Raw genomic sequence first — 26,141 nt, 5'->3', positions numbered from 1 at the left:
TTTGGCTAACTTTTAACTATATTTACTTATGTGAAGGTATGAGTATAGGTATGGGTATACCAAGACATGAATGAAAACTCACTTCTCAGACTTGGCAGCAAATACCTTTAGCCCCTGGGCCATTTGCCAGCCCAAACCAATGTGTTTGATAGGATGGTGGTATTATACATATTAAAATTTACTTAAAACAGAATTATGGTGAAACTACATGATATTTAAACAGTAGAGTGGTTTTAAAATCTTCCAAGTGTTTTGAAGCTGGGCTATATATTTGGGGAAACTCATTCTATTCTTGCATTAAAACCATCCTTCTTTAGGTTAAAAAAAAAAATCTCTAATATAGAACCAGCCTCCCTCAATAACTCAAGTATATTTCTATCAGAAAACTTTGTTTTTTCAGCATGACCTATCTCCTTAAAATATATATATAAAAAGTATTTGTATAGGGAAGGGAATGTAGAAAAAATGGGAAATAAAAGGGAGTAGGGAGTTAAGAAATATTCAAATTAAAGTTTTAAAAATTACCTCCATTATTTATAAATGATCCATATTCACGTATTTTCCAATCTAAGCCCCTTTCCATTTAGTGCTGAAGCTGCAAACACTGTGAAAAGCAGCGAACTTTCCAGAAAATGAGTGCACCAATACAGGAAGAAAGGCAGTTAAGAGCAGGCAGCTGAGAGCTCAAGGGATAGGGGTTGGGGTGGGGGATGCTTGGCAAAGGATTGGCCAAGAATGCTTGGCCTGAATGTCCGCAGAAGTACCACCCTGACTACTCATTTCTTTAACTATTAAAATGTGAGTTAGGACACAAGCGAAACATTTTAAGAATGTTAATTTTCACAAGAGAAAATTATTATGCGTAGTGAGTATGTGCACATTAGTGTAGTCGCCCAGATGTCAGAAGACAGCATTGGAACCCCGAGAGCTGGAGTTACAGGTGTTTGTAGGTTGTCCAACATGGTGCCAGGAAGAACGCCTGTGGTCCTAAGAACAGTACACGCTCTTAACTGCTGAGCCATCTACCAGCCCCGAGAAGCAACCATTAACTTTTTAGAAACATTTTTCTTTCCTTTTACATCAAGATCAGCCTGTAGTGGGTTTCTAATGATGGGACTCAGAAGCCCACACTGGGGAACGACAGGCTTAGAGCAGCATAGGACTGAAGAATGAGACGGAAGATCAAAAATAGAAACACTGTATGGAAATGCCAGCTTCAGGACTAAACTTCAACAGCGCCTTTAGAAATGCTCTCACACTCCAACTGTCCTGCAGGTGGGGTATGCTGACAATAATCTATTACAAAAACACCCCACTTTTGTCATGAAAAGTTCAACATATAAGGTGTAAAGAATACTCAATCACAAAGTGGTCAAGATTTCCTTTTTACTTGAGGGAAAAAAAAACCACTTCAAAGTTAACCTTAATGTACAAAAGATGAGACCAATCACGTTTACCACTGGACACAAAGGGCACTGTAAAGGCCTTTAAAAATGGCAATTAACATCAAAGGAAAATCCATTTTAACTCATATTGCATTCATTATCAACACCATACTTAACAAGGTAGTTATGCTATTGATACAAAACATACAGTATTTACATTTAACTGTACAAAATAATTTAATGTTTACAAAAATATTAGAATGTTTAGTTGACTGACACAGTCTTAAAGTAATTGCTCCTAGAGAAGTATATAGGAAGACCACTGATTCCCATTCATTTCCCTTTTAATAAGTCAAAGAAAGGGTGCTGCAAAGCTTCATCCAAGGTAATCCTTTTTGTTGGGTCATACTCCAACATTCTTCGAACCAGGTCAAACAGCTTCTCATGCTCTTCATCGTGACACAGCATAAATTCCTGGGGGTGAGGAGATGGTCTTGTTAAATGAAGACAGGAATGAAAAGGTGACTGTATCATTTATCTTTTTTCCTTTACCTTTAACGGCTTGCAGCGTCTCCTAACGTATCTCCCAGCTGAACTATGCTCATCCCAATCTAGCTGGTTATGGTGGAAATACTTGCGTTTCCTATAAAAGAAAAACAGTTGAAATTAATAAAAATAACCTCTACATCATTACTTTGTCCCTAATCCCTGGTGGGGATAAGACAGACAGAAATCTTTCACTAACTGAACAGACAGTGTGTAACTTAAACAATATTAGCAGCATTACACATGATACTTTACACAGTCTTTCTTCCTTTCATCTATCCTGGGGGATTTTAGTTATCTCAATTATGTTACTCACAAATAAGAAAATGCTCACTTTAAAAGGGATAGCTCCTGGCTGTGAATTCTGACCTCATCAGATTTGGGATGGGGAAGGACATCTTCGCCAGTAAGAAGGGGCTCTCACAAGTATTGGTTTTTAATCAACTTAAGAGAAACATTTGCATAAAAGTTAACTTGAGAACTAAAATAAAGCCCCTTTCTCCACAAGAGCACAAGGTAAAACACAGAATTATGTTCTGAAAATGACTTTTTATAGCTCCAAGTTATCACTTGTCCAGAATTTCTTTTTCCTTCAAAATCTGCAGTCCTCAGAATCGGCATTATGCCATTACAGTCTAAGCTAAGGCCACTGCCTGCGTCTTAGACAAACCTTGTCTTTTGGATCATGTGTGCTGGGATGGGCCCGAGTATCCGCTCCATCATTGCCAGGTGTTCTTTACTATCATGAGTCTAAAAAAAATTCAGGGAAAAAAAAAGGGATTTAGCACTCCTCGCCTTCCTTACATGTACATAAAATATGGGCTGATATAAAAGACTAGACTAAGGCTAGAGAGATGACTTAATGGGTAAAAGGCACTTGCTGCCAAGATCTGAGTTTGATTCCTGGGACTCCCATGGTGGAAGAATCAATTCCCTCCAGTTGTCTTCCACATGTGTGTACCCACCCCAATAAATAAATAAACATAATTCACAACAACAAAAAGGCCAGACTAGCCAGCTACACAATTTACATCAGAAATTCTTCAAAGATGAACGACAATGAAAGAGCTGTTCTGTCTGGTGCAAACACTATACAGTCTAAAATAAACTGGAGAGGTCTCTATGGTAATCAACATGAAAAGTATCTAACATATCTAGTTCATGATTAACTAGGTCCCTTACTAACATTAATCCCAGATAATATAGCCAGTCCAACAATTCTCCCCACAGTTCTGAACACGAAGGCACATAGCTCACAGTAAGTAAAGCTGACAACATACCCAGGTCAAGGACCTTACTCTTAAAAACAATGCAGCCTAGAATAGGTGCTGGCTAAATGGGAAAAGCAGCAGTTGTACACACAGCTGAAATGGTGTCTCTAGAGCAAAGGCTGGCCAACTTTCCTCTGAAGGGTCAGACCAAAAACGTGAACTGCTGGCAAAAGACCTTTTCTTTTTAGTAGGCAACAGGGAGAACTTTCACAATAGCACACCATTTGCCAATCTTTGTTCTAGAGAGCAGGATTTTGTTCTGTGAGGCATATTCCCTTTGTAGCCAAGACCAGCCTTAATTTCACCATATAGTTGAGGCTCACAATCTTGATCCACCTGTTTCAGCCTCCTGAGTGACAGAATTATGGGCATATGTCACCACGCCTAGCTAGTTCCAATTTTTATGCTTTATTAGTATACGTTTTTAGAAACAAGGTTAACATAGCCAGAGCAGAATTGTAACTAGCCACATTAAACACCAATGTAAACTTATAAAGTTTAATAAAAACACCCAGAACACATAATATGAACTCTTCATAAACTACATGTTAAAGGATAAAATACACATTTGAAACAAGTTACAACCTCAGTAGTAGTAGAAATTCAACCAACTGTACTTTCAGAAGTATGATATTTACGTTTTAATTTCAATGATGACCTATGGCAAATATCCACTATGGATGCTAAATATAGCATGTTTAACATAAAATTCATTAAAGATCATCAAATAAAATGTATTAGATACATACCTGAAAGACTGTGAATCCAAGGTAATACTCAATAAGAATGCAGCCTATGCTCCAAACATCACAAGGCTGAGACCAACCTAAAGCTATTCAAAACAAACACAGGCATGTTATATCTAACACTTTAAACTGCTCACCCTTCCCTACATGCCAGTACTCTTTATAGTCTACCTCAGAGACTACAACAGCAACCTCAGGATTTAAAATTTTAGTGCATGTAGCTCAGGCTGGTCTGGAACGTAGCATTTCTTCAGTCTTATATAAATGGCAAAACTATAGTTGGTGCTGGCCCTGATTTAGTCACTTGTTCATTCTCCAATGCTCACCATTAGAAAACATATAGCAAATACATTTACATCTGTAGACCGTAGAGCTTGGGCTCAGATACAAGTCATCTTCTTCAATCATTATACTGCAATATAACCCTCAGGGCGCTAACTGCAGCCCTTTACCCCACTCCTCAATGAACTCTCATACTCTGGAGCCTCATCTCACTTTTCTCACCCTTTCCCAATATTACCTGACTGTTAATAAATATTTAAAGCAACTGCTTTCTCTCTACTATGGCATTCAACTATAACTTCCCTCTAATCTGCCTTCATCCTAGGGAACTTTACCCACACAAATAGAATTCTATTCCCCCAGGCTCCAGATCCTTTTCCAGTGACTCCAATTTCAGATTTGTATCAACAATAGCACCTTATGTGTCCTACTTCCAAGTTCCCAATCCGACCAGTGACTTCTAAGTTTTGAGGTATAACACATGCTCCCTAAGTTCCAAACCTTTCCCTTCCAGCTTTCTCCCATCATGGCTAACACAGAGAGACTCTTGCTTTTAAGTCCCTCCCTTTCCTCCTGCTCCATCTCTATTTCATGTCTAGGTCTGCTAACAAGGCCCTTGGCATTTGTACTAGAGCCTTACCTTGGCAGTGGAGTGAAAACAGGTGACACATAACCTCACAATCACAAGCAAGCATACCCACCATGTTAAGATCAATTAAGAACCACAAATCAGCACTCAGAATATCTTTCATAAACATGGTCATAAGGAGAAACATGCAAAACTCTTCTCTGTATTCTCATTTTAGTTAACCACGACTTCAACAATTAGAAGTATAAGAAGTCTGGTGTCTACTAACCCAAAATGACCTCTGGAGCCCTGTAGTGTCTTGTGGACACCAAAGTACTATGATGTTCATCGTCATATGTCGCACTTCCAAAGTCAACAACTTTGATATCTGTGCTTTTCAACGTGCGCTCATCTCGTTTCTAGAGACACAATTGAATAAAGATGAAACTCAACAAAGACATAAACATTCTATACAACTACTCAAAAGGCTTGCAAGTGAATCCTCCCTTCTCCACCATCCCCAACTGGGATATACACATCCTATTCATACTCCATTTGTGGATGAACATCAAAATATACCCAGGCTCAGAAGCCAATCCCTCACTCAAGGATCCCCAAGATAAAATTAATTTTAAAGACAAAATTAAAATAAGTCATTAACTTACCATTTTAGAATTGTATTTGACCACATAGTCAGACTTTACAAATAAAATATTTTCAGGTTTTAGATCCGTGTGTGTTAATTTATTATGATGTAAAACTACAAAGGAAACAGAAAACCATCATTAGTCTGAGATTTAATTGGGGCCAGTTGAGTGAAAAGGGATGAGAAGTGGAAATGACGGTCAAAAGAGACATCAACTTTACCTGTAACCTGCAAGTGTTCATATGCTGATTAGAAAATAAAGACAATAAAATATATGTGTTCATGAATACTTACAATTTATAGATTGGCAGATCTGATAAGCCATTTGCCTGATGTGATCAATTTGAAATGGCAGAAAGCTGTTTTCTTTAATAAAATCATAGGTACTAAGGCCCAGCAGCTCAAACACAATACAAACATGACCATGATGATCAAACCATTCTAGCATCTGGACACATCGGCTAAAAGAGATCAAAATAATAGTTGAGTGCACAGAAGTGAGCAGCTCACACAGTATGATAGCTTGTGGTTCAGTGTGTACTTACAAGACACTATTGGGGTCAGTGCTGTTCAAGTGCTCCAGCACTTGGATTTCAGAGCGAGCTGCCTCCCGGTAACGGCCTACATTTTTTACAATTTTCACTGCCACATGTAAGCCATCCCTTGAAAACAAAAGATGATGATGCTAAATGTACAAGAGGTGGGATGAAACTGCATCCTCTGTGAAAAGAACATTCTTTGTTTTGTTTTAGAGACAAGATTTCAGTAGCTTGCTCAGGCTGTGCTTCAACTCATTATGTAGCCCAGACTGACACTGAGCTTGTGCTCCTCCTACCTCAGCTTCCTAAAATACAACTGTAATTACAAGTTCCCATACACTTGCTCTAACCTTTCAGAGCCCATATTAGGTACCAGATCATCTTTTCAAAACAAAGCAACCATCCATGTAATATTTAGAAATTTTAACATGCTTCTAAAATTTTATCTAGATTTTTATACAAAACATTTAAAAGTAACGCACGCACGCACATGCTCCAGTGTGCTAAGAATCAGAGTATGCTGCTGTTCAAAGCACTGTGTTCATTTACCAGGCTGGACCTATTCTGTGCTAGAGACAAGGCACAGGAGCTAGTACAGAACGACAGGACCTACTCCTTTATGCCTCAGTTCAATGACAAAGAGATGAAGCTCCAGATATTCATTCAGTAAAGTAGCAATTTACACAACAATACAGAACTGGGCCTGAAAGATAGCTGTGAAAGAAATCAAACAGCTGGGCAAAGACCCCGCCTACAAGTTATGAAGCTCTCCCTACCCCAGCACTTTACAGGCCCATTGTATCCAAGTATGGAGTAATAGCTACATTGAGGGCAGTGGGCTTGGGTTGAGGCATTTCCAGGAACACTCCAAAAAGTATAAACTCAGTGTTTTGAGAAAATCATAGAAAATGGTATGAAAGTAAATTAAGGGCTAAAACTTTTTTTTTTTTTGGCTAGTGACTGAAAAAGCACCTTGCTAGGCAAATGCTGTACCACTAAGCCACAACCAAGCTCAACAATAAAACATTTCCAAATATGGGGATAAAAACACATTTCCAAGTGTGAACTCAGTTTGTGGAAAACAGATCAAGGAGCTATGATAGTAAGTCTCACCAAATATGTTTAAAGACAAACCTTACTTTTAAAACTACTGATATATATACAGTAAACTTATACCCTTTCTAACTATTTCTGATGAAAAAAAATAGATATCATTTTAGAAATGTGTAGTTTCAATTAAGTTTTTACATTCACTTACAAAAAGTAGTAAAACTACAGAGCAGAGGTTCTGAAGGGAGGTGGTACAAATAGGTAGGTAAAGTCAATGTATCTTACCAGAGAATATAGACTTTATTCTATAGGTCTTAATAGAATCTGTAGTTCAGGAGATGTACTTTAACATGTAAATTTAGATGTATTTTATTGATGTTGCAATTCAAAAGTACCAGAATGCTACATATCTTGTTTGAGCATTCCTTTACAGAGTAACTTCCACCTGAGAAAAACTGCCACCATTCACAATAAAACTAATACTCATGGCACATACATTACATTGCATTTCAGAAATTCTGTTGAATTTCTCTCAGGAAAACTTGTAGCAACCACTTTAAGTACATTGTAAAATATAGCAGAATGTTCAAAAAGGAAAAAGCAAACTTACATGCCATGATCAATGCACTCTACAACTTTGCCAAAGGCCCCTTCACCTAAAGTGTCCACGATTTCATCTAAAGTGAGGGAGAGAAAGAGAGATCTAAGTACTTTAGCACAAGTACCCAGCTGTTCATACAATGAATGCTTAAGTGTGGCATATTTCCAAATGATCTTTAGCAAAGCATAACTAAGGTTTCATCGCTCAAGTTATGGCATTTTCAGTTGCTACAAAGCAATTAGATAGAGCTATCTGTCTTGCTCTAATCTCAAACTCCACTGATTATCTTGGAATTTTAAGAATAGAAATATTTAAATTCTACAGAAAAGAAGAAATACAAAAGAACAAACAAACCCACAAAAAACAAAACAAAAAAGCAATGAAGAGTCTTTAGCCCCCCGCTGACAAACTACTCTTTAAAAGATTATTCTGTCTGCAAAGTTTAAAAAGTGTTGAAAAATATTCTATACATCTTGCTCTTAGAACGTCTCCACTTTGACAGATCAGGTGACCCTCCTCATCATCCTCTATACTCCTGGATCTTTTCCTTCGGTGGCTCTTCTGGAACGGCAAGTGGGCAGCACCAAGATCGTCCAGCCAATCAATATATCAGAGTGAATTCAGGGCAGAATACGCAATTCATTCAGCGGGGAGATATTCAGGCATTCAGATAAGCACCAGGCCACGAACAGTTGGCAGGAGCAATTTCAAATTCAGTCCCCAGAAATTCACAGGGCACAGTTTATGTTACAGAAGAAAAACATGGCAAGGAACAGATTTTCAGATAAGATACTTAAAGTGGCAATAGAAAAAAACAACACAATTGTCTCTTTAAAATACTGATTAATTGAAGTCTGCAGTCTACAGAATGCAATGTCACGAGTTACTAATTCTGCTATAACCATATGCTGTGAGCTGAGTTGTTCAGTCAGTCAGGAAAATGTCCACATTAGCTGAATTTGTTCTCTTTTAGCAACATTTAAAAGTGGACATCATAGTAAGAGGGGGAAGTAAAGACCAATTTCAATCTTCCATCTACTAACTGCTAGGTCTATTGAGAAGACTTGGGGGAGGGAAATGGTATCTCAAAGTTTACAAATGAAAGACTTTCTCAGTACATTTTCCGCTCAGCACCCAGGCTCACAGCTTCAGCAAATTAATGCAGACAATGATTTACTGTGCTAGGAGCTAGACTACACAGGAGTCAGCAACAGCTAAACACCCCAGCAGCGTGACTTGCCTGAGTTGTTTCCAACTACCAGTAAAGCAGTTTCTTTCAAAATAAAAAAAAACTTTACGTTCATAGAAGAAAAAATGGGTGCCTCATTTTTTAATACACTATACAACCACAAAATAAGATGTTCTTACTATTAAAACCAACAAACTCATGATCTGTTTTGCAGAATGAGTGTGTGGGCAAAATGAAGACTAAATAATACACAGGTGGTCAATTATGAGAACGTGTACATTTCCTTTAAGGATTCAAGTAACATGAATATAATTACAGCATATCCAAATTGCATTAAGCAACTTTTAGAAACTTATCACTCTTTTAGAGCTTTACGATCAATCCATTCAAATAAAAACAAATCACTCATACCGAATGTGACTGATGACTCGCACAGTGTCTGTTACGTTTTCTTTTAGGGCTGCTTCTCCTGCTTCTGACTGAGGATTTACTGCAATGGATCCGGTAAGTGCTTTCAATGTCTCTATGGTAATGTCTTGGAACATATCCTTCACAGTAGTCATTTCTGTATTCATCAATGTATCTCCGATCCCGATAATCTCTCTCATTCAAGCATCTTGCTTCTAAATAGTGACTGCAAACACATTAAAGGATTTCAAATTATTCTCTTCATTCTGGAATAATGTGGTTCAAACAAAACTTTCAAGAATTCTTGGTTTACACAGCTAACTCAATAAAAGGGAAAATTCAAATCAATGAGATGAAATTTATATGTATCTAAGAATGCTTAAGAAATAATTTTTAACCAAATAGGTCCATATTTTTTCCATATAAAACTGCTACAGCCAGGCATGCTTTAATCCCAGCACTTGGAAGATGAGGGCAGGAGGATCAAGAATTCAAGGCCATCCTGAGGTACACTACAAGTTTGGAGCCAGCCTGGGCCACAAGAAACCATCTCAAAAAAAATCCCATACATTAGAAATTGCTGTCAACCATTTCATACCAAGGAACAAAGCTTCAATTACAATATGCTGAAGATTAAATGTTCCTTTACCATCTAAAAAGTCAAGACCAAACTTTCGAACCTGTTCTGAAATACACTGATGGTACAACATAGGCAGCATCTGAAACTGGCTTCCTTTTCCTCTCTCAGAGCCATGCATTTAGAGAAAGGCAAAAGAGGATTCCTTTCCCTTAAACTAAGAGCAGTTTCAATATCCCTGACCAAGAGTTCTTCCAGAATGTGTGTCACAGACATGAGGAGCTTTAAATGTCTTTCAGCCCTTTTCATTTACTAACTGGATTAAGATCCCTAAATGATATAGCACTGTTGCAGAGCTTGCTAGTGGCAAAACCAAGGTATTTTCAAACTGCCACTCCTGCCCTATGTCATCTAATCTGTCTCCTCTCTTTTCTAAGTCTAAGCTTTCTATTACTCCTGTTTGAGAAACAGAGACCAGAACTTCTGAGGCCTGCCTCGTGTACCAAATACATCTAAACAGACCTTCTGTACAAGAAAGAGTTCAGGACTGTGGTCATCCTCCCACTCTACTTGCCTCTCTAATTTCCTGTGACTCTTGCTTAAAAAATACCCAAGAAACAGCAAACAGCATTTTCTAGTGCCACAGTGCATCTACAGATTCTCCAAGAACCTGAAGAAAGGTGCAGACCCTTTTCCCCAAGAAACGTACAAATGCATAAACAAAACTTGGCAAGAACTTCACGGAGGCCATGGACCTCAGGAAGTCAATGGATCCCAGCTGAGTGTCCTGATCTGATGGTAAGAAAAGGACAGATTCAATTGGCCCAGTTTCCCATCCCCCCTCTACCTGGGATGAGTGTCCTCTTCAACAGAGTGCGAAGCTTCAAGAGGGATGCACATGGAGCACTGGGGGAGAGAGGGGACACCTGCCCAGTCAGACAAATCAGCTAAATAATCCTGACAAGCAATGGAGTGACAGATGTTGCTGCACTGCCCCGCCAACCCCTTTACACTCCCCAGAATATGGTGTTATTTTCTTTCCTGGGTGCTGGTTTAAGCAGGAATAGAAATATCCCCAGGACTACTACTCAACAAGACTGGCATCTAATTCAGGCTGGGCCTTCTTATTGCCTAGTGTCATTCTCAAGTTCTCCTTAATTTTTGGAGAAACAAGTCAGGCTATTAGGATTAAACTCTGGGCCTGAGACAGTTGGTCTGAAGCAGAGATCTAGATGAAAAACAAGAAGCTAGCCACACTTCTACAGGCATCCTATTTAATTTTACAAAGTATCACACACCCACCAGATCCAAAGTCTATCATTAAAAAAAACTAGACTAATAATAATCTTAATGGGAATACACATGAAACTGGCCCTGCTGACAATCCAAAACAATCTACCAACAATAAAAAAATGGGGCGGTGATACTATCAGGAGCAGAGCTAGCATGAGAAGGACCTTTCCAATTTATGACAACCAAAGACCAAAGTTTAGAGATTAAAGACTATAGAATTATACAAGCTGTGGACATGGTAGACAGAATCAACAGATTTAATTTTTTAAAAAATATCCACTAAATGCCCAGTAAAACTGTTAAGTGAATTGGCTTTTTTTATTTCCACACAGGTCCTATGGAAGACAAAATAAAATTATATAAGGCAAATTGACAACAAGTGAACAATTTAAGATTTCTCACAAAAAAAAAAAAAGGAAAAAAAATCAAAATAGACAATGCAAAAAATGCTGAAAAGGTGCAAATGAACACTTAGGACTCAGGGAAGGCAAAGAATTCTATTTGCTTAAAATGATTAAGGAGGAATCCATGACAAAGATTGGAAGCAGATAAGCGTCTTAAAGGAAGGCCAGGATCTGGACAAGGTGGAAAGCAGAAGAAATTCCAGACCAACATAGTAACACAGTGCCATCGCACACTTCCACTTACACAGACAGCACCACCAGCCAGAGGCTTGAAATGTATGTTCCTACTCTGTAGATGGCAAGTAGATGACTGCATCCAGAGCCGATTTTCACCCAGGAGAATGTGTCACTAAACTAAAGGTGTTTCTGAAAGGACAGACTACTACATTAATACTGAATATAGAGTTTACAAACGAAGACCCAGGTCACACTGAGTTCCAAATCTAAGTCTGCATACCTCCTAGGTGATTTCTAGTCATATGAAGTTCATCAAAGGTTTAAAACTTGGTACTCCGTGTTACAAGGAGACATACAAATATGTATGTAATTTATAGCCATGTTGGTCTTCCTGGAATTTGAGGCAGAATAGATTAAACCTGCTGAAAGGAAGACCAACTCACAGGCCATTGCCAAAGGAAAATCAGGAGAAAAATGCCTTATAATGCAGATGACAAAGGGTTAAAATAATACATAATAAAAACATCTTGTAAATCAGTAAGAAATACTTTAGTAGAAAACACTTGACATAAAAATTCTTCAAAAAGCTGAACAAATTTACTAAAATTTAGAAATTCAGATTAAGAAAACCATTTAAAACAGACAAAACTATAGAGACAGGACCAAGGAGCATGTTATAAGCTTTCTAGAAAAAGAAATGAGAATATGCAGCAAGAACCTTGTAAAACTTCATACCCTTTAACTTGAAAATGCCTCTTCTTAGAATCTACTCTCAGGAAATAACCACAGGCAAAGATTTGTACACAAAGATCCCTTAGGAACAGACAGAAATAATTTAGTCAAGCAATGGGCAATGGTTTCCATACCCCTGCTCCTTTTCACACTTTGCTGCTGCTTCAATTTCCCAGTAACTATTAAAATACTCATAAACTTTAGTTTTCAGAAAGATGTTTATAATTGGTGAATAGTTTGGATGGTGGTGAATAATAACCACCAATGTGTCTGATGTTAATGTCAAGAATGGTAGTGCTGGCTTAGTGGTTAATTGGACTGACTGGTTTTTATAATTATAATGAACACAAATCACTCAAATCAACCTTTTCACATATATAATATACTCTAGCACTACGTATAATTGTTGTAAGATAGTAAGCCTTAAAGAGTATCTTGTACTCATTAATAATGGGGTACAATTTGTATGGTGTTCATTAATAAGGTCTGGTCATTGAACCTTCCATAACCTCACCCAGTACCCCTTACATAACTGTTTGATAAAACATGATTAGTTTACAAGAACTACAAACAAGCTCTTTGGCAGACAACTCTGTTTAGCATGGAGAAGGAAAAAAAATTACATACTGTTTTTAAAGTAACCCCAGCTGGCTAATTTAGAAAGCAATCTGGTAAACAGCCCCAATGGAACATCTGTACAAACAAGGAGAAAACATAGAACCAACAAAACAAATGAGAAAGGGAAATTAATGGAAGGCAGAGTGAAAGAAATGACTCACCTAGCCTTTCTTTACTATTTAGAACTTTAAGATACTTTTCATTCTATATAAAAATATTACCTTCAAATCTTATAATTATAATAAAATAAGACATACTATCACAAACTTTTACTGAGGCTCTATCCTACATTACCAGAGAATGTCTGTAAAAACATTCTCAAAATATAATGCAAGTTTCTAAAAATCTCAGACAGACATACCCACTGGTGTTCTATAAATATAACCTGCAGATGTAACATGAATGGCTCTTCCTCAAAGCACTTGAATGATCTCAGATAGCATTTGCTGCTTTTCTCATCTGGATTAACCACATGCTATGATATCTCAATTGTGAAACACTTCTTGCACACCCAAATACATATGCCACCTTCCTATAGACAGTTAAAACTACTCATTGGGTATCATTATTCAACTTTGTATATGTTCTTGAATATAATCTTTTGACTTCCTCCTCCTTTTTTGATGGAGGGGTTTCTAAGGCTTTTGGGACCTCACACATAATAGGTAGCAAGTATTCCTCATCCTCAGATGAACCACATCCTCAGAGCCTTTAGTTTTAGTCACCTGCTGAGTTACTGTCTCCTATTGATCCCAGACAGACACAGGACAAACTATTTTATTCACAGCTTTAGTCTAGGCAGTATGATACTATATATACTAAGCCTATGACACTCTGTGGTTTTTTCCCCCTGAATCGGTTTTTTTTTTTTGTCTGAATTCCAAATTTGATAAAAGCTATATAAGCAAATGCCAAATTGTTAAAACTTAAAATACAAGTCATTTACCAATCAGTGTCTTTAAACTGATGATGTGGTTTACAATGCCTATTCTCCTGCGTACTGCTATGAGATCTCCTCTTCCGTTTGTGACTTCCACTGTAGCTTTCATGGCCCCAGCTTTCTCTGCTATCCCAATCAGGACAGTGAGTTCGTTTGGAATGCCGCATCTGTTAACGAGAAGGGAATGAGAGTGAGTGGGAAGCTAAAGATGGTTGTACATTACCATTGCTTAAATATGAATACTTCGTACAGAGGGTCACATAGGCTCTTAGATAAATTTCCCAAAGCTTAGAACACAATACCACTCCTATGTGAGATGACTGCTGAATGGAACTGACCCTAGTACTAAACGACAGACAGCATGGAACCTTTAATACGGTTTCTTTCACTACTTAGTGCTTGCCTTCAGAAACACTCATTAACTTTAAGTTTCTGTTTGTCTTTTGAGACAGGGTTTCTCAGATATCCCTGGCTGTTTTAGAACTAACTGTAGACAAGTTCTGAGTTCTGGCCTCAAACTCAGAAATCTGCCTGCCTCTGCTACCCAAGTGTTGGTACTAAAGGCATTTCTTAATGCACCTGGCTAGTCTTTAAACTTTTTTTAAAGGGCCAATTAAAATTGCTCAAGGGCTAGAAAGATTACTCAGTAATGTGCTTGCTATGCAAGTATGAGGACCTGGGTTCGGATCACTCACATCCACATAAGTAGCCAGGCACCACAAAACAGACCTGTAACTTCAGATGGGGGCATATGGATCCCTGAAATTCACTGGCTAGCCCAGTCTAGCTCAGTTGGCAAGTTCTGGGCTCAACGAAAGTCCTTGCCTAAAAAATGTGGAGACCTCTGGAGATACCCTATGTTGACCTCTGGACCACATACTCAACAAAATGTACACGTGCACTCCCAACACAATTTTTTGTATTCCTTCTGCTTATGCTGATTTTTAAAATTAGGTCACTTATGTTAATAATTCTACCAACTAAGCTACATTCCCAGTCTCTCAAATTGGATTTTAAAAACCAAGACTGAAATGAATGTGCACATTTTTTTTCCCTTTAAGACAGGAAGTTTCTTGGTATAGGTCTGGCACTAGCTCTGTGAACTACGCTTCAAACTCTCTGAGATCCATCTGCCTCTAGAGTGATGGAATCAAAGGTGTAAACCACTACCTTTCAGCTAGATCTGAATATTTAAGAATAACACCTACAACTGTAGTTAACGAAAGTCTATTCCAATAGTATCACAAACTTCCTATAGCCTGGCAAAGTTTAATACAAATAATTGAGAGAAGCAAGCAAGTAATTGGTTTAAAGGTAAAAAGCTTTTCATTAATGAGATTTCTTTTTCCTTAGACTCTGTAACAGAGTTCCTTTCTCTAAATGCCAGAATTAGTTTGATCCTTAAACTGAGACATGACCAGTGACATCAGGTAATGGTAACAGTTCCCAGACTTCATCTACAGCCTCCTATGGATTTCCCCCAGGCTCAGGATCTAACTAACTTCTATCCTTTTAAATGTATAGGACTGTTGCAAGCCAGGGTTAATTCTCTCCTTTCATTATGTGGGTCTCAGAGATTAAAGGTGGGCACTGTTACCCACTTAACTACTCTGCTCCCTTAAATCGATTTTTAAAAGATTAATTTTATTTTTAATGAGGATGGGGTAGACTGGGGAAGAGCAACACATGAGTGCAGTTGCCCATGGACGCCACAAGAGGGCACATGATTCCCTAAAGTCTAAAAGTCCTTTAAAAGAGCAGTCTCTTAAGTTCCATAGTTAAATCTTTAATTTTGAACTCTGCTAAGCAGATTTTAATGGTTTTCAGGGGTGGGAGCAGAGGAGAAGAACCCAAAGAGGCTGAATAAGACCCAAATGGAACAAAACCAATTTAGTTGACCGCCTTCAGCTTGCCTAAATGACTGAAATATAAGCTAACAAATCTATTAAACTCCAGACTTGCAAAGATAGGCAGTTTCAGTTCTCCAAAGCGCTCCTCAGAAAGGGTGTGTGTGCGTCACAACATCAGGGTGTGATACTATCACTATTATTTCCTGATTACTGAGGATGTAATGGGGAGAGGAGGCTCCTAATGCTAGGCAAAACTCTACCACTGACCTATACAGTCCTGCCCAAACATTCAGTAAGCTATATTTTCTTCTAATTCTCGCCTGCCAAGCATCTTTCTGATAATGTGGCTTCTCTTTTAGCTCAGTTAAAAATGAGAAAGCATGAATTAAGCCACATACCAAAAAAAAATCCTAAATTCGTGTTAGGTATCGTGGTAAAAGCCAAGCATTGCTTTTGATATAGTATTTTAATATGGCAAAGTAAAATAGACAACACTGCAAACTTGAGACAAAAGCCAAAACTCACGCTTTCAGAAAAACTCATCTTCCCATTTTTACTGGAATACTGTGGACACATTCCTTTTATTATCAAAACTGTATTTAAGGTTTTTGGTTTGATTAAAGCTTTTTTCCTCTGTTTCTTTGGGAACTGAATTCTGAATCTCAAGCTACCGGGCTACAGGCTAAGCACTCTTAAAAAACAGCAGTCAAACTTACAGCTTCTGATGACTCATCATTATGACTGGCCATTAGGGTTTCGCAAGACTTGGGTGCTTGCTTCAAGTTCTCCCTCCCCCTCCACACTGCCACAGCCAGTTTACCTCTCACAAGACAATTCTCAACTTATCAAGTTACTAACATGCAAAGCCACCTAGCAGTCTATCAGTGGGTCCCAGTCCCAACAGGCCCTGATGAACATGTCCCACCCCTACTCTATCTCTAGCAAAGTTCGGAAATAATTTTCTTAGACAGGTGTGGTGGTGGCACACACCACCCTGGAGGCAAAGGCAGGTGGAGCCCCGATCAAGTTCAAGGACAACCTGGTCTTCACAGGGAGACCTTGCTTCAAAAAACCAACTAAGAAATATTTACTTAGGAGGCAAAGTAAAAGATTTCTGAGCTCATGAGATTAAAGTTCCTTCACATACACAGGAAAGAAAAACCACCTCGAAATATTACACTATCTCTAATACTTAAAAAAATGTTACACCCCTCGGTATTTTTTTCAATAAAAGATACAACGGAACCCGTAAGTATGTTCATATTAGAAATATGATTCTCCACCACGCTTTAGAAATTTCGGTCTCCCATTTAAGTGGAGTACAAGAGGCCCTTGGGTGAGTTTTCAAAGTTAGGCCAAATATCTGCAGCTTTAATATTAGACCAGATGACTACCTGTCCAGGGTTTTGGGGACTGTCACAATGTATATGCAATGTTCGCTCTCTAATCCCATCACTCGGGAGGCAGAGGCAGGAGAAGCTCTGGAGTTCGAGTCCAGCCTGGTCTACATAGTTCCAGGGCAATCAGGGCGACCGAGGTCTGGAGGTTTAGGGGTGTGGGGGTGACCGCCTGGCACGAAGGACGAACCTTCCTTCCCAAGTGTGTTCCTCGAAGCTGGAGGTGAACTCCAACCACTTGGATCGCTGCAGTGCCTGCCCTACCTCCCCCGGGCAGCTGGCCAGGGCCCTTAGAGCTGAAACACAGGGCGAATATCGGACTCTGGAAAAGCCTCCAGTTATGCAAACGGCCGAGGCAGCCGAGAAAGGTGAGGAGGGGTCTGGGTGACTCAACTCCGGACCACACTAGCGTCGGGGATGCGTCCCGCCAAGGGGTCTCCCTGCTGGTTCCTGCGATGGCCGGCGAAGCCTTGGCAAGAGGTGAGTGAGGCCCGAGCTGCCGGACAGCACCGTCGGGCGAACCCGGGGCCTGCGGGCCTTGACTAGAGAGGCGAAACCGCAGCAGCTCGGGTGTTGTCGCCGCCGGCTGAGAGGCACCCCGCCAGCCCCGCGGACGCACCCTCGGGTGCTGACGCCCAAAGCCCACTCTTTCCTCAGACACCTAGCTGAGCGACACTGCCCACCTCACCTCCGCAAAAGCAAAAGGCCTTTTGGCCGAGAAATGTCGCCAAACCGCCGTCGTTTCTCTCCAGCCGCTGCGACAAACACCGACAAAATGGCGTCCGCGCCGTCACCCTACAACCTCCTCAGGTGGATCCAGCGCCACCTACGCCGAGCAAGCGCGCATGCGTCACGGAGCCCCGTGCCCGCCCACAGACCTTGCAAGGGGGCGGGGGTCTGTGACGTCAGGGGCGGGGGGCTTTATCATTCATACTGCGGCTGCGCAGCGCCAAGGCGCCTGTAGGACGAGTTCTGTCAGCCTGTCAGGTCGAGGTTCTTTCTGTTCTTGGGTGAACCTGGAAGATCGCCTTAAATCTACGGCACGTGTCGGGCTCTTGAAGAAGAGTTTTGCTGGGCGTTGCCACGCTGGGTAGGGCCAACCTCTGACCTTTTCCCGTCATCTTAAAGCGGGACGCTCATCGCACTCGGCCTGCCAGTCAACCCTCAATCTTCTCGGCACCTCAGCTCCAGGTAGAGCCACCAGAGCTCAGAGTCCGCGAATGTTCCCTGCTAGGGCAGCTCAGTGACCAGGCTATGTCTGTCATCTGGCGTTTCCGCTCTAAACTGGATTTGGAGAAGTTTACTTGAATATGCCTCTAAAAACAAGCGTAGCGGGTGCTTACCCTTTCTCTTTCTCCTTTCTCCTTGCCTTCCTCTCTTTCTTTCTCCTCGCCTTCTCAGTCAGCACATCAGAAGGAATGGGAAAATTTGTCCTAAGACTTCTGACAGTATTCTAGTTACGACCATGGCAGCCTCATCATTTTCTATTACAGTTACTCAACAAATGGACATTTGTGGTCAGAAGACATAATGAATTTTCTATTTTTTTTTTAATTTCAGAGAACTAGGTTTTTGTGGTATAGGCCTGTAAACCCAACACTTAGGATTTAGAAACAGTAGGATCAGGAATTCTAGGTCATTCTGGGCTAGATAGCAAGTTCAAGGCTAGTCTGGGCTACATGAGATCAAAACTAAACAAAGCCTGCTGAGAATCCAACACTATAAATACTGCCTAACCCACTAAGGTTGAACTTCTGGTCCTCCTCTCATCTTCTTCCCAAAGAGCTGGGATCATAAATATGAGCTGTCATTACCAGATTAATGAAATACTCTATGCCAATCTCTTTATAGACAGTCTTAGTAATCTAGACAACCCTGAGGTGATTACCAGCTCCTTGCTCTAATTACAGACTTAACTCCTGAAAACACCATTCACAGGTCAGCCTTGCTAGCTCCAGAGAGCTTATGGTTTCACTGTCATACTGACTGCCTCCATTCATTTGACAAAGTCAAAGACAACTTACTTTTCTTAGTTAGAGGAAAATGTTCCAAGTCCATCTTTTGGCAAGACCAAAAGGGTCTGTCTTTAAAAGCCACTTTTCAAGCCAATTTGTCTCTGAAGCTCCCATTATGAAACAATGAATCCCTTCACATTTAGCAAAGTTGATTAAAGGCCACACCATGAGTCACAATGGATCTCTCAGGCATACTACACTGCCCAAGACGGACAATATCCCAATTTCCCCCAGGATTTCTAACACTTCCTGAGGAGAAAGTCAAACAGCACACGAGTAACAAAGATTCAGTCAAACAATGTTGAAAGCATCCCAATTCCCAGTTCACTTTGCAGTGCATATGGAGTGGCAGGAAGTAACTGATTTCAGGCCATTTCAAAGGGAATACAGGATGGACCCTAGACTGCTCCTTTAATTATATGTGTCTCTCTTCTCTCCTTCTTCCACCACTCCTCTTTCTTCCTCTTCTCTCCCCTTCTCATTTTTGATAATCTTTGTATACACAGAGCTGATCTGGGACGTATTATTTAGTTCAAGCTTGCCTGGAACTTATAGAAACCCTCCTGTTACAGGTTTCTAATTGCTGGCTCTTAGGTCTGGCCCATCATTGAACTGGTCTCAGAGCCAGGACCAGAAAACAGATGCACGTACCCTTTGGAAATATTTTCCAGAGGTACTTGATCAGCCTTCAGGACTCTTTCTGATATTGGCTCTAGAAACCGTGGGAGTAAACCATTTACCAAAAACTTTGACTAGGTCATGCCCAAAAGTTTATAGAGAAGGTAGAATTCCTTCTAATAATGGATTCTTAGAGTAACTCCATCCCGCATTAGATTGGAAAACTAGAAAGTAAACTGAGGTCATTGACACTTGCAGGTATCCAAGGATGGAGTCCCTGGAAATTAAATTAGTAGCTAAATGTCTTGTTAATCTCTTAAAGTCTATCACACATTACTAGTCACTATGTCCCTATATTAGTCAAACTAAAATCTAAATTAAAATTTTTAGTTGAATCTATCTAGAGATTGGAATGGGTGATCAGTGAACCCATGCCATGGCACAAATTTGGAGAGCTGAGAAAGACATAAAGAAGTCAGTTCCCTCCATCTACAGTGGGTCCTGAGGATCAAACTAAGATTGACAGTGTTGGTAGAAATGTCCTTACTCACTGAGCCGTCTCCTGGGTCCCTCCTATCAATTATTGTTAATTGAATAAAATTGGTGGTATTGACTAAGTTTAGTTAAATCAATCAATCATTCAATCAATCAATCAATCAATCAATTCTAGACACCAAGACCAGTAGCATAGAGCTGTGAAACCAGCATGTGAGAGGTAGAATGTGGAGGGAGGGTCATGTGAAGGTTACACAGTAAGTTCTAAGGCAGCCAGGACTACATGAGACCCAATCCCACAAAACAAAACAACTCTTACTGGCTTCCCCAATTCTACTTACTGCATTTTTTTCTCAACATTTAATATGTATTGTCTTTCTCTCAGTTGGTAAAATGCTTGCCTAGCATGCATGACCCCTAGGGTGTTATTTTAAGAAACAAAAATCCCAGCCATTTAACTTACCAAATAAAGACTTGGGGAGCCAGATGCTATTGTGAAAGCCTGCTAGCTCAGAGAGGCAGAGAAACCACCCAGCTGACCTTCCTATACGACCAATGTCCCAGAAGGAAAAAGCTCTACCAATATCCCAGGAGGAGAAGGCCCTTTCTCCTCCTTCACACTGTGTTAAATGCCCTTCAGTTCAAAGACCCTCCTTTCTGTTTACTTATGTTCACTCCAGTCAGGTGGTTACTTGCTCTGCCTCTTGACCATGGTTGACTTTATTTAGTTCTTGAATTAAAGGTGTGTGCTAGGGCTAAGCCACACCATGAACTACTTGTTTATTGTAAAGAGCTCTAGGATCAAAGGCTGAGCCATACCTTAGAAACAGTTCACAATCTTGGGGGAGTTCATAACATGATCAAATATCCTGCAACAGTGGGGACCACAATATTATTACTGAACAAACAAGAAATAGGGAGACAGGGTGGAAAAGTTTTTTCCACCTTGCACAGAGGGAACCAGTAGAAGGCCCTATCACATTCTATTGAGCCAGCATACCCCTCAATAGAGAGGATTTGAAAGGTGAATATAAGAGAGAAACACCAGGGAGGCCACCATCTTCCCATCTTTTACTAAAGATCCTGGACAGTGCCTCTGCATAAGAACAAGACAAAGGTTCACTCCTTGGTCGTTTTTATTAGCTTTAAGAAGTCTAGTTCAGATCCTACAGGCCCAACACCGGTGGAAACAGCTTCTTTAGCTCTTCCTCAGGCCTGGGTGGTAGAGCCTCTGGGAAACAGCTCTGGAATTCTGTGCCTCTCCCTACCTGGGAGGTCAACTTCCTGTTTAACTACATCCCACTACTGCAGGAAGGCCCTGATTTTCACTCCATGACTGATGGGAAGACCTATAATGGACAGAGCAGTACGATGAGAGCATTTTATATCATGCACATTTGAGCACTTCTTAGGGACCCTCCCTGCACACTGGCCAACCAGATCTGGCCTTATCCACCTTGGAAGGGTTACTAAGACTTGCTAGGAAACCCTGGGATTCTGGATCATCAGACAATTGCTTAATATGATAAAGGGAGACAGGACTTTGATGTGACCCTGGTTGCCTAAGAGAGCTGTCCTGAAGTGGGAATGACATCCAGCCTCCCTCACACTGAGCATCTATGTATGTGAGACTGGACAGAGATCTCAGACTACCGAGTACAGTTCTGACATCACCACAGCAATTTACCTCTCAATTTCCACTGTAACCTGCTGCTGTTTAGCAAAATAGATAAATGAACAAATAAAGCGTGAAAACTATATTCACTTGATAGGAATCTATTAATCACGTACCAGTGCATGGATTAAGGAATTAACTCCTGGCTTCAACTGTAAAACAAGAAATTCTTAATTGCTGATCAACAGATGCCTCTTATTCCGACTGACTAAGGATCTCAGTTGTTTAGCTTAAGACAAGGAATAGCTCAGATCAATGTTCCCTGTACCCATGATTAAAAAGTTGCCAAATGACTATGTAGCTCAACTGGCAAAGGGTTTGCCAATATGACTGACAACCTGGGTGATGAACAAAAGAGGGAAAAAAGGTTGTGTGTGGGGGGGTATACAAAGTAATACTTTTTTAAAAATTAAGATAGATTCTCTCATACAATAAATCCTGAACACAGTTTCCCTTTCCTCCACTCTAATTCAATTCCCTCCCACTCCCATATGCCATCTCCCCTCAAAAGAATATGCCTGGTTCTCACTTCCAAAAAGAACAGACTTCACTGAGACTGGTTACTAAACATGTGAAAACAGACAGATGAACAAAACTAAAGCCAAGGTTGGACAAGGCAACCCAATAGGAGGAAAAGAGTCCCAAGAGCAGGCAAATGAGTAAAAGATACATCAGCTCCCATAGTTAGGAGTCCTGCAAAAACAGAGCCACAAATATCAGAGGACCTGATGCAGAACCGTGCAGGCTCATGCTTTCTGCTTTAGAAACAAGGGCACATATGTGCCCTGCTTGGTTGGTTCAGTGGTCCTATTCTCAAGGGGGAAGACAGGGTAGTTTAAAGAAACATAAAAAAATCCCAAAGAAAAAAGATGGATAAATAGCTGAGCCAGGAGAATCAATCTGAAACTTTAGGATTCAGGAAAAGAAGTCAAGGGCATCACTAGTAGGACTTGTTCACAGTTGGACTACGACACACAGGCCAGACAATTGCTTAGTATGATAAAGGGAGAGCATGGGTCTCCAAAGGAAGACAAAGAACAAAGAAGAGAAAAGAGAAAGGAAAAGATGACTTTCTCCTTTGAGGAGTTAACACTCAGTCTTCCTAGTTCACTTTCTCCTGTCTCAGGGCTTAAAATCCATATTAAAATTGCTTACTGATTGCAAACCTTGCTGCTCTATATAACAGTGTTTTTTCTTTTTGTTTTTTCTCCACAGAATTACATGATATGAGTGCCTGACTCCTGGGTATAACCCCAGCAACTGGGAGATCAAGACAGGAAGGGCAGAAGTTGATGGTCATCTCTGTCTACAGAGTGGGTTACAGGATAGCCTGGGTTATGTAAGATATTTTCTCAACAAACTCAAACCACGAAAACCTAACAAGGAACAGAATGAGGGTTTGTTTTTTCTACCCTTGAAAATTAAAGACATGGGTCTCTGTTCAGCCATGCCGTCCCTCAGTGTCCTTTCCGTTAAAGTGAACACAGTGCCAAGACATTCCCATCACACCTGCTAGAAGGAGCAACTAGGTGCTTATGAAGAGCAGGGAAGGGTATAGGATACAGACATTCAGACTGCCAACAGAACTGAGATAAAATAAAAGACAGCAGGGCTCAGTGCCAGGCCCAGAGTTGGCAGATCCAGTGTGGCCTCCATCACAGGAGGACCCACTGCTCCACCACACCTGCCTTTCCCAGACTGTACTGTCTATGATTCCCAGTCTCTACCTTTGTGCTTCTTGGTGAAGATGTTGCCAGACACCATTTCCCCCCAATTATTATGGGTTAGCTACAATCTTAGAAATGATTCTTAGTTAAAAAACAATGGACTAAAACCATTCTGTATGTTTCAGGTTTTCAACCAAAGTTTAAATGGAGCAATGTGTATAGGACTGGCTGAGGACTTCTCAGACGGGAAGGGATTGAGGGTCTTCTCAAAGGAGAGGGGTTTCAGTTTTTTGCCTTTCACTCCAACAGGGGGCTCCTCTAATATTCATGAATCTTTCCCCTGGTTACACTTCACCACCAAGGTGTCCCCTTAGGCGAGAATGAACCAGCATCTGTAGATCAGGAGTGAAGAGTCCATTGTCTTTGTGATGCTGCGAGGGGCTGGTTCCGGAATCTGCTCACATCTGAGAGACAGATTCTTGTTGCATGATAACATTTTAAATATTTTCATTGTTCATTTCTGAACAGACAGAAGCAAACCAAGGCGAAAGTTTGAGAAACACTGAAGGATCCAATGTGGGACGGAGTAGGAAGCGGGCAGGACAAAGGCCCTCAGGTATTCAGAGGCAACTCTGAGGAAAAAAAAAAAAAACCAAAGTATTCTATCCTATGTGTGTTTTCTGAGACTTATAGGCTTATGTGAGACCCCAGATGTGGACAGCTGTGTCAAGGATAGACTTGCAGTTGTCTTAGGTTTCTGTGCTTTTTACAGCAATCCCAAAGTCTTGGTGGCTGTGAGCACTACCCTGAAAGGAGGAGTCTTGAGTGTAGGCAGGGACAATGTCTCCAGGTAGTACTTTTTCTGTGACAGCCCCTTTTAGTCTGTAATATATTTTCTACAACTGAAGACATCCAAGCTTACTTGCAAGTGAGGGTGCTCCATGCTATTAAGAGCAAAGCAAATGATAATTCTACTCTTGCAAGCACATGATTGATTCCTCTGGTAACTGAACGAGGCCACTTTTGATTTGTCAGTGTGTAGGAAAGCTCCTTACGAAAAGTTTGGATGTGCATGTACATGACGTCAAGGTGCTAATCACAGCCCTCCATCTCCTGCAGGTTCTACTGGAAGCTCATGGACCGACTCTGAAATCAGGGTCTTTCTGCTGGAATGGGAAGTAGTTGAACAGGAAATGGGCCATCCGGGCAGGAAGATCCACAAGAAGACCAGGGCTCTTTGCAGACGCCTCTATCAGCAGGGCCTGAGGAAGAGCTGGGAAAGCTGTTTCGACCTGCTGCTGAGCCTGCGGGATCTACACAGGACGCTCTGTAATGAGAGACCAGGGATTGAACCTTTATTTTCTCCTTATGCAGAAGCTCTGTACAGGATCCTGGGCTCCAGTCCCCAGGGAAGCCATGTCCCAGGTTAGCTTCTTCTGTATTCACTGCCCTTTCAAGTGCTGTAGAGAGCAGCATCAGCTGACCTCTCCTTCCTAAGAATGGAGCAGAGCATACAGTGTAGGGGAATCCCCATTCCCACAAGCCTCCACTGAACATAGCAAAAGTAAATGTCTGTCCTCTGTGTTTGTCTACATTCTTTTGTCACCCCAAGGGAATGGGAATTAGACATATTCGGGGTGAACCCTGACACACAGAATAGACCATCACTTAGCATGATTCAGAGAGAGTAAGGCTGCCATGGTTATGAAGACTCTCTTCTTCCTCTCAGGTCCTCTCGACGATGGGGCTGGTAACCCTTCACTTTCCATGTACCCTCAAACTCCCAGGAACCAGCCTTGGGATTATGGTGTTGCTGCTCCTTCTGCACAGCTTCAAGGGAATTCACTACCAATGATGTCACAGGAGGACTCCCTGTTTCCAAGAGGGGAGCACTGGAACCCCAGCCATTCAATGTCAGCTCCAAACTTACTTCCTAACTTTGCCCCAGGAGACCCTAGCTTCCAGCAGCCATGGCCCACCGCTGAATAACACCCAGATCCTCAATGAAGATAAGCGGCCTTTCTTTGTTTATATTCCGAAAACCTGGGATTGTGAACCTTGTGGGTGTGGGCTTATTTCTCTACCTCATAAGGGAAAAATGTGGAGTTAAATAAAGGTCCTTATAGTAACTCTCTCCTGCCTTATCCTTGTCACTTCAGTGGGGTCCATAAGGAAAGAGGGACAGCAGAATGTTCACTGCCTGGTGCTCTGGAACTTGCCCTCTCCTGTCTGTCTTTATCTTGGCAAGTTAAGACATGCATGTTAGATGAGGCAAGTCCCCTATCACAGTTGAATACCCCTACAAATGGGAGCAGGAGAAGTGTACAAACTCTGTTCCTAAGGAAGCCCCCATCCCTAAATCCTAACTGGTGGAATAACTTGGCACAGAGAATTGCAGATCTCAGGCTTAAAAAGCTCTATAGGATCTTGACAGAACATTGCAGTCAGCTCC

General features: G+C 40.8%; 2 protein-coding genes across 19 annotated transcripts; one reads left to right on the top strand and one right to left on the bottom strand.

Moving 5' to 3' along the window:
* Positions 1-1,372: 1,372 nt before the first annotated feature.
* Clk4 (CDC-like kinase 4) lies at positions 1,373-19,272 on the bottom strand. Of its 10 annotated transcripts, NM_001399429.1 has the most exon segments (16): positions 1,373-1,859; positions 1,938-2,028; positions 2,602-2,681; positions 3,952-4,034; positions 5,088-5,217; positions 5,464-5,558; positions 5,739-5,905; positions 5,990-6,106; positions 7,644-7,710; positions 8,105-8,195; positions 9,235-9,457; positions 10,656-10,714; positions 12,418-12,495; positions 13,042-13,107; positions 13,979-14,139; positions 17,908-17,991. In NM_001399429.1, coding segments are annotated over 12 exon segments (1,338 nt in total). In that variant the 5' UTR covers positions 10,709-10,714; positions 12,418-12,495; positions 13,042-13,107; positions 13,979-14,139; positions 17,908-17,991; the 3' UTR covers positions 1,373-1,718.
* Msantd5 (Myb/SANT DNA binding domain containing 5) lies at positions 17,512-25,823 on the top strand. 9 transcript variants are annotated; one of them, XM_087573588.1, is made up of 5 exons: positions 17,512-17,587; positions 23,238-23,335; positions 24,218-24,305; positions 24,809-25,114; positions 25,419-25,823. In XM_087573588.1, the coding sequence occupies exons 2-5, from the start codon at positions 23,315-23,317 to the stop codon at positions 25,676-25,678; spliced, it is 675 nt and encodes a 224-aa protein (XP_087429714.1). In that variant the 5' UTR covers positions 17,512-17,587; positions 23,238-23,314; the 3' UTR covers positions 25,679-25,823. The 9 variants fall into 9 exon arrangements, with proteins under 9 accessions (XP_087429714.1, XP_087429720.1, XP_087429718.1 ...); XM_087573594.1 differs by having other exon boundaries at positions 23,238-23,361; XM_087573592.1 differs by having other exon boundaries at positions 23,238-23,419.
* Positions 25,824-26,141: the final 318 nt, after the last annotated feature.

The sequence above is a fragment of the Rattus norvegicus genome, chromosome 10 (assembly GCF_021556685.1).
Source record: "Rattus norvegicus strain SHRSP/BbbUtx chromosome 10, alternate assembly SHRSP_T2T, whole genome shotgun sequence".
NCBI lineage: Eukaryota > Metazoa > Chordata > Mammalia > Rodentia > Muridae > Rattus > Rattus norvegicus.
This window is presented reverse-complemented; position numbering and strand designations above follow the sequence as displayed.

Coding starts and splice junctions, on each gene's coding strand:
- Msantd5 (XM_087573588.1), top strand. CDS start 23,315: ATGGTCATCTCTGTCTACAGA. Junction 23,336..24,217: donor TGGTCATCTCTGTCTACAGA/GTGGGTTACAGG, acceptor ATTTCTGAACAG/ACAGAAGCAAACCAAGGCGA. Junction 24,306..24,808: donor GGCAGGACAAAGGCCCTCAG/GTATTCAGAGGC, acceptor CATCTCCTGCAG/GTTCTACTGGAAGCTCATGG.
- Clk4 (XM_087570286.1), bottom strand. CDS start 14,081: ATGAAAGCTACAGTGGAAGTCACAAACGGAAGAGGAGATCTCATAGCA. Junction 13,108..13,978: donor CAGTTTAAAGACACTGATTG/GTAAATGACTTG, acceptor TTGTTTGTACAG/ATGTTCCATTGGGGCTGTTT. Junction 5,559..5,738: donor GATCTGCCAATCTATAAATT/GTAAGTATTCAT, acceptor TTTCCTTTGTAG/TTTTACATCATAATAAATTA.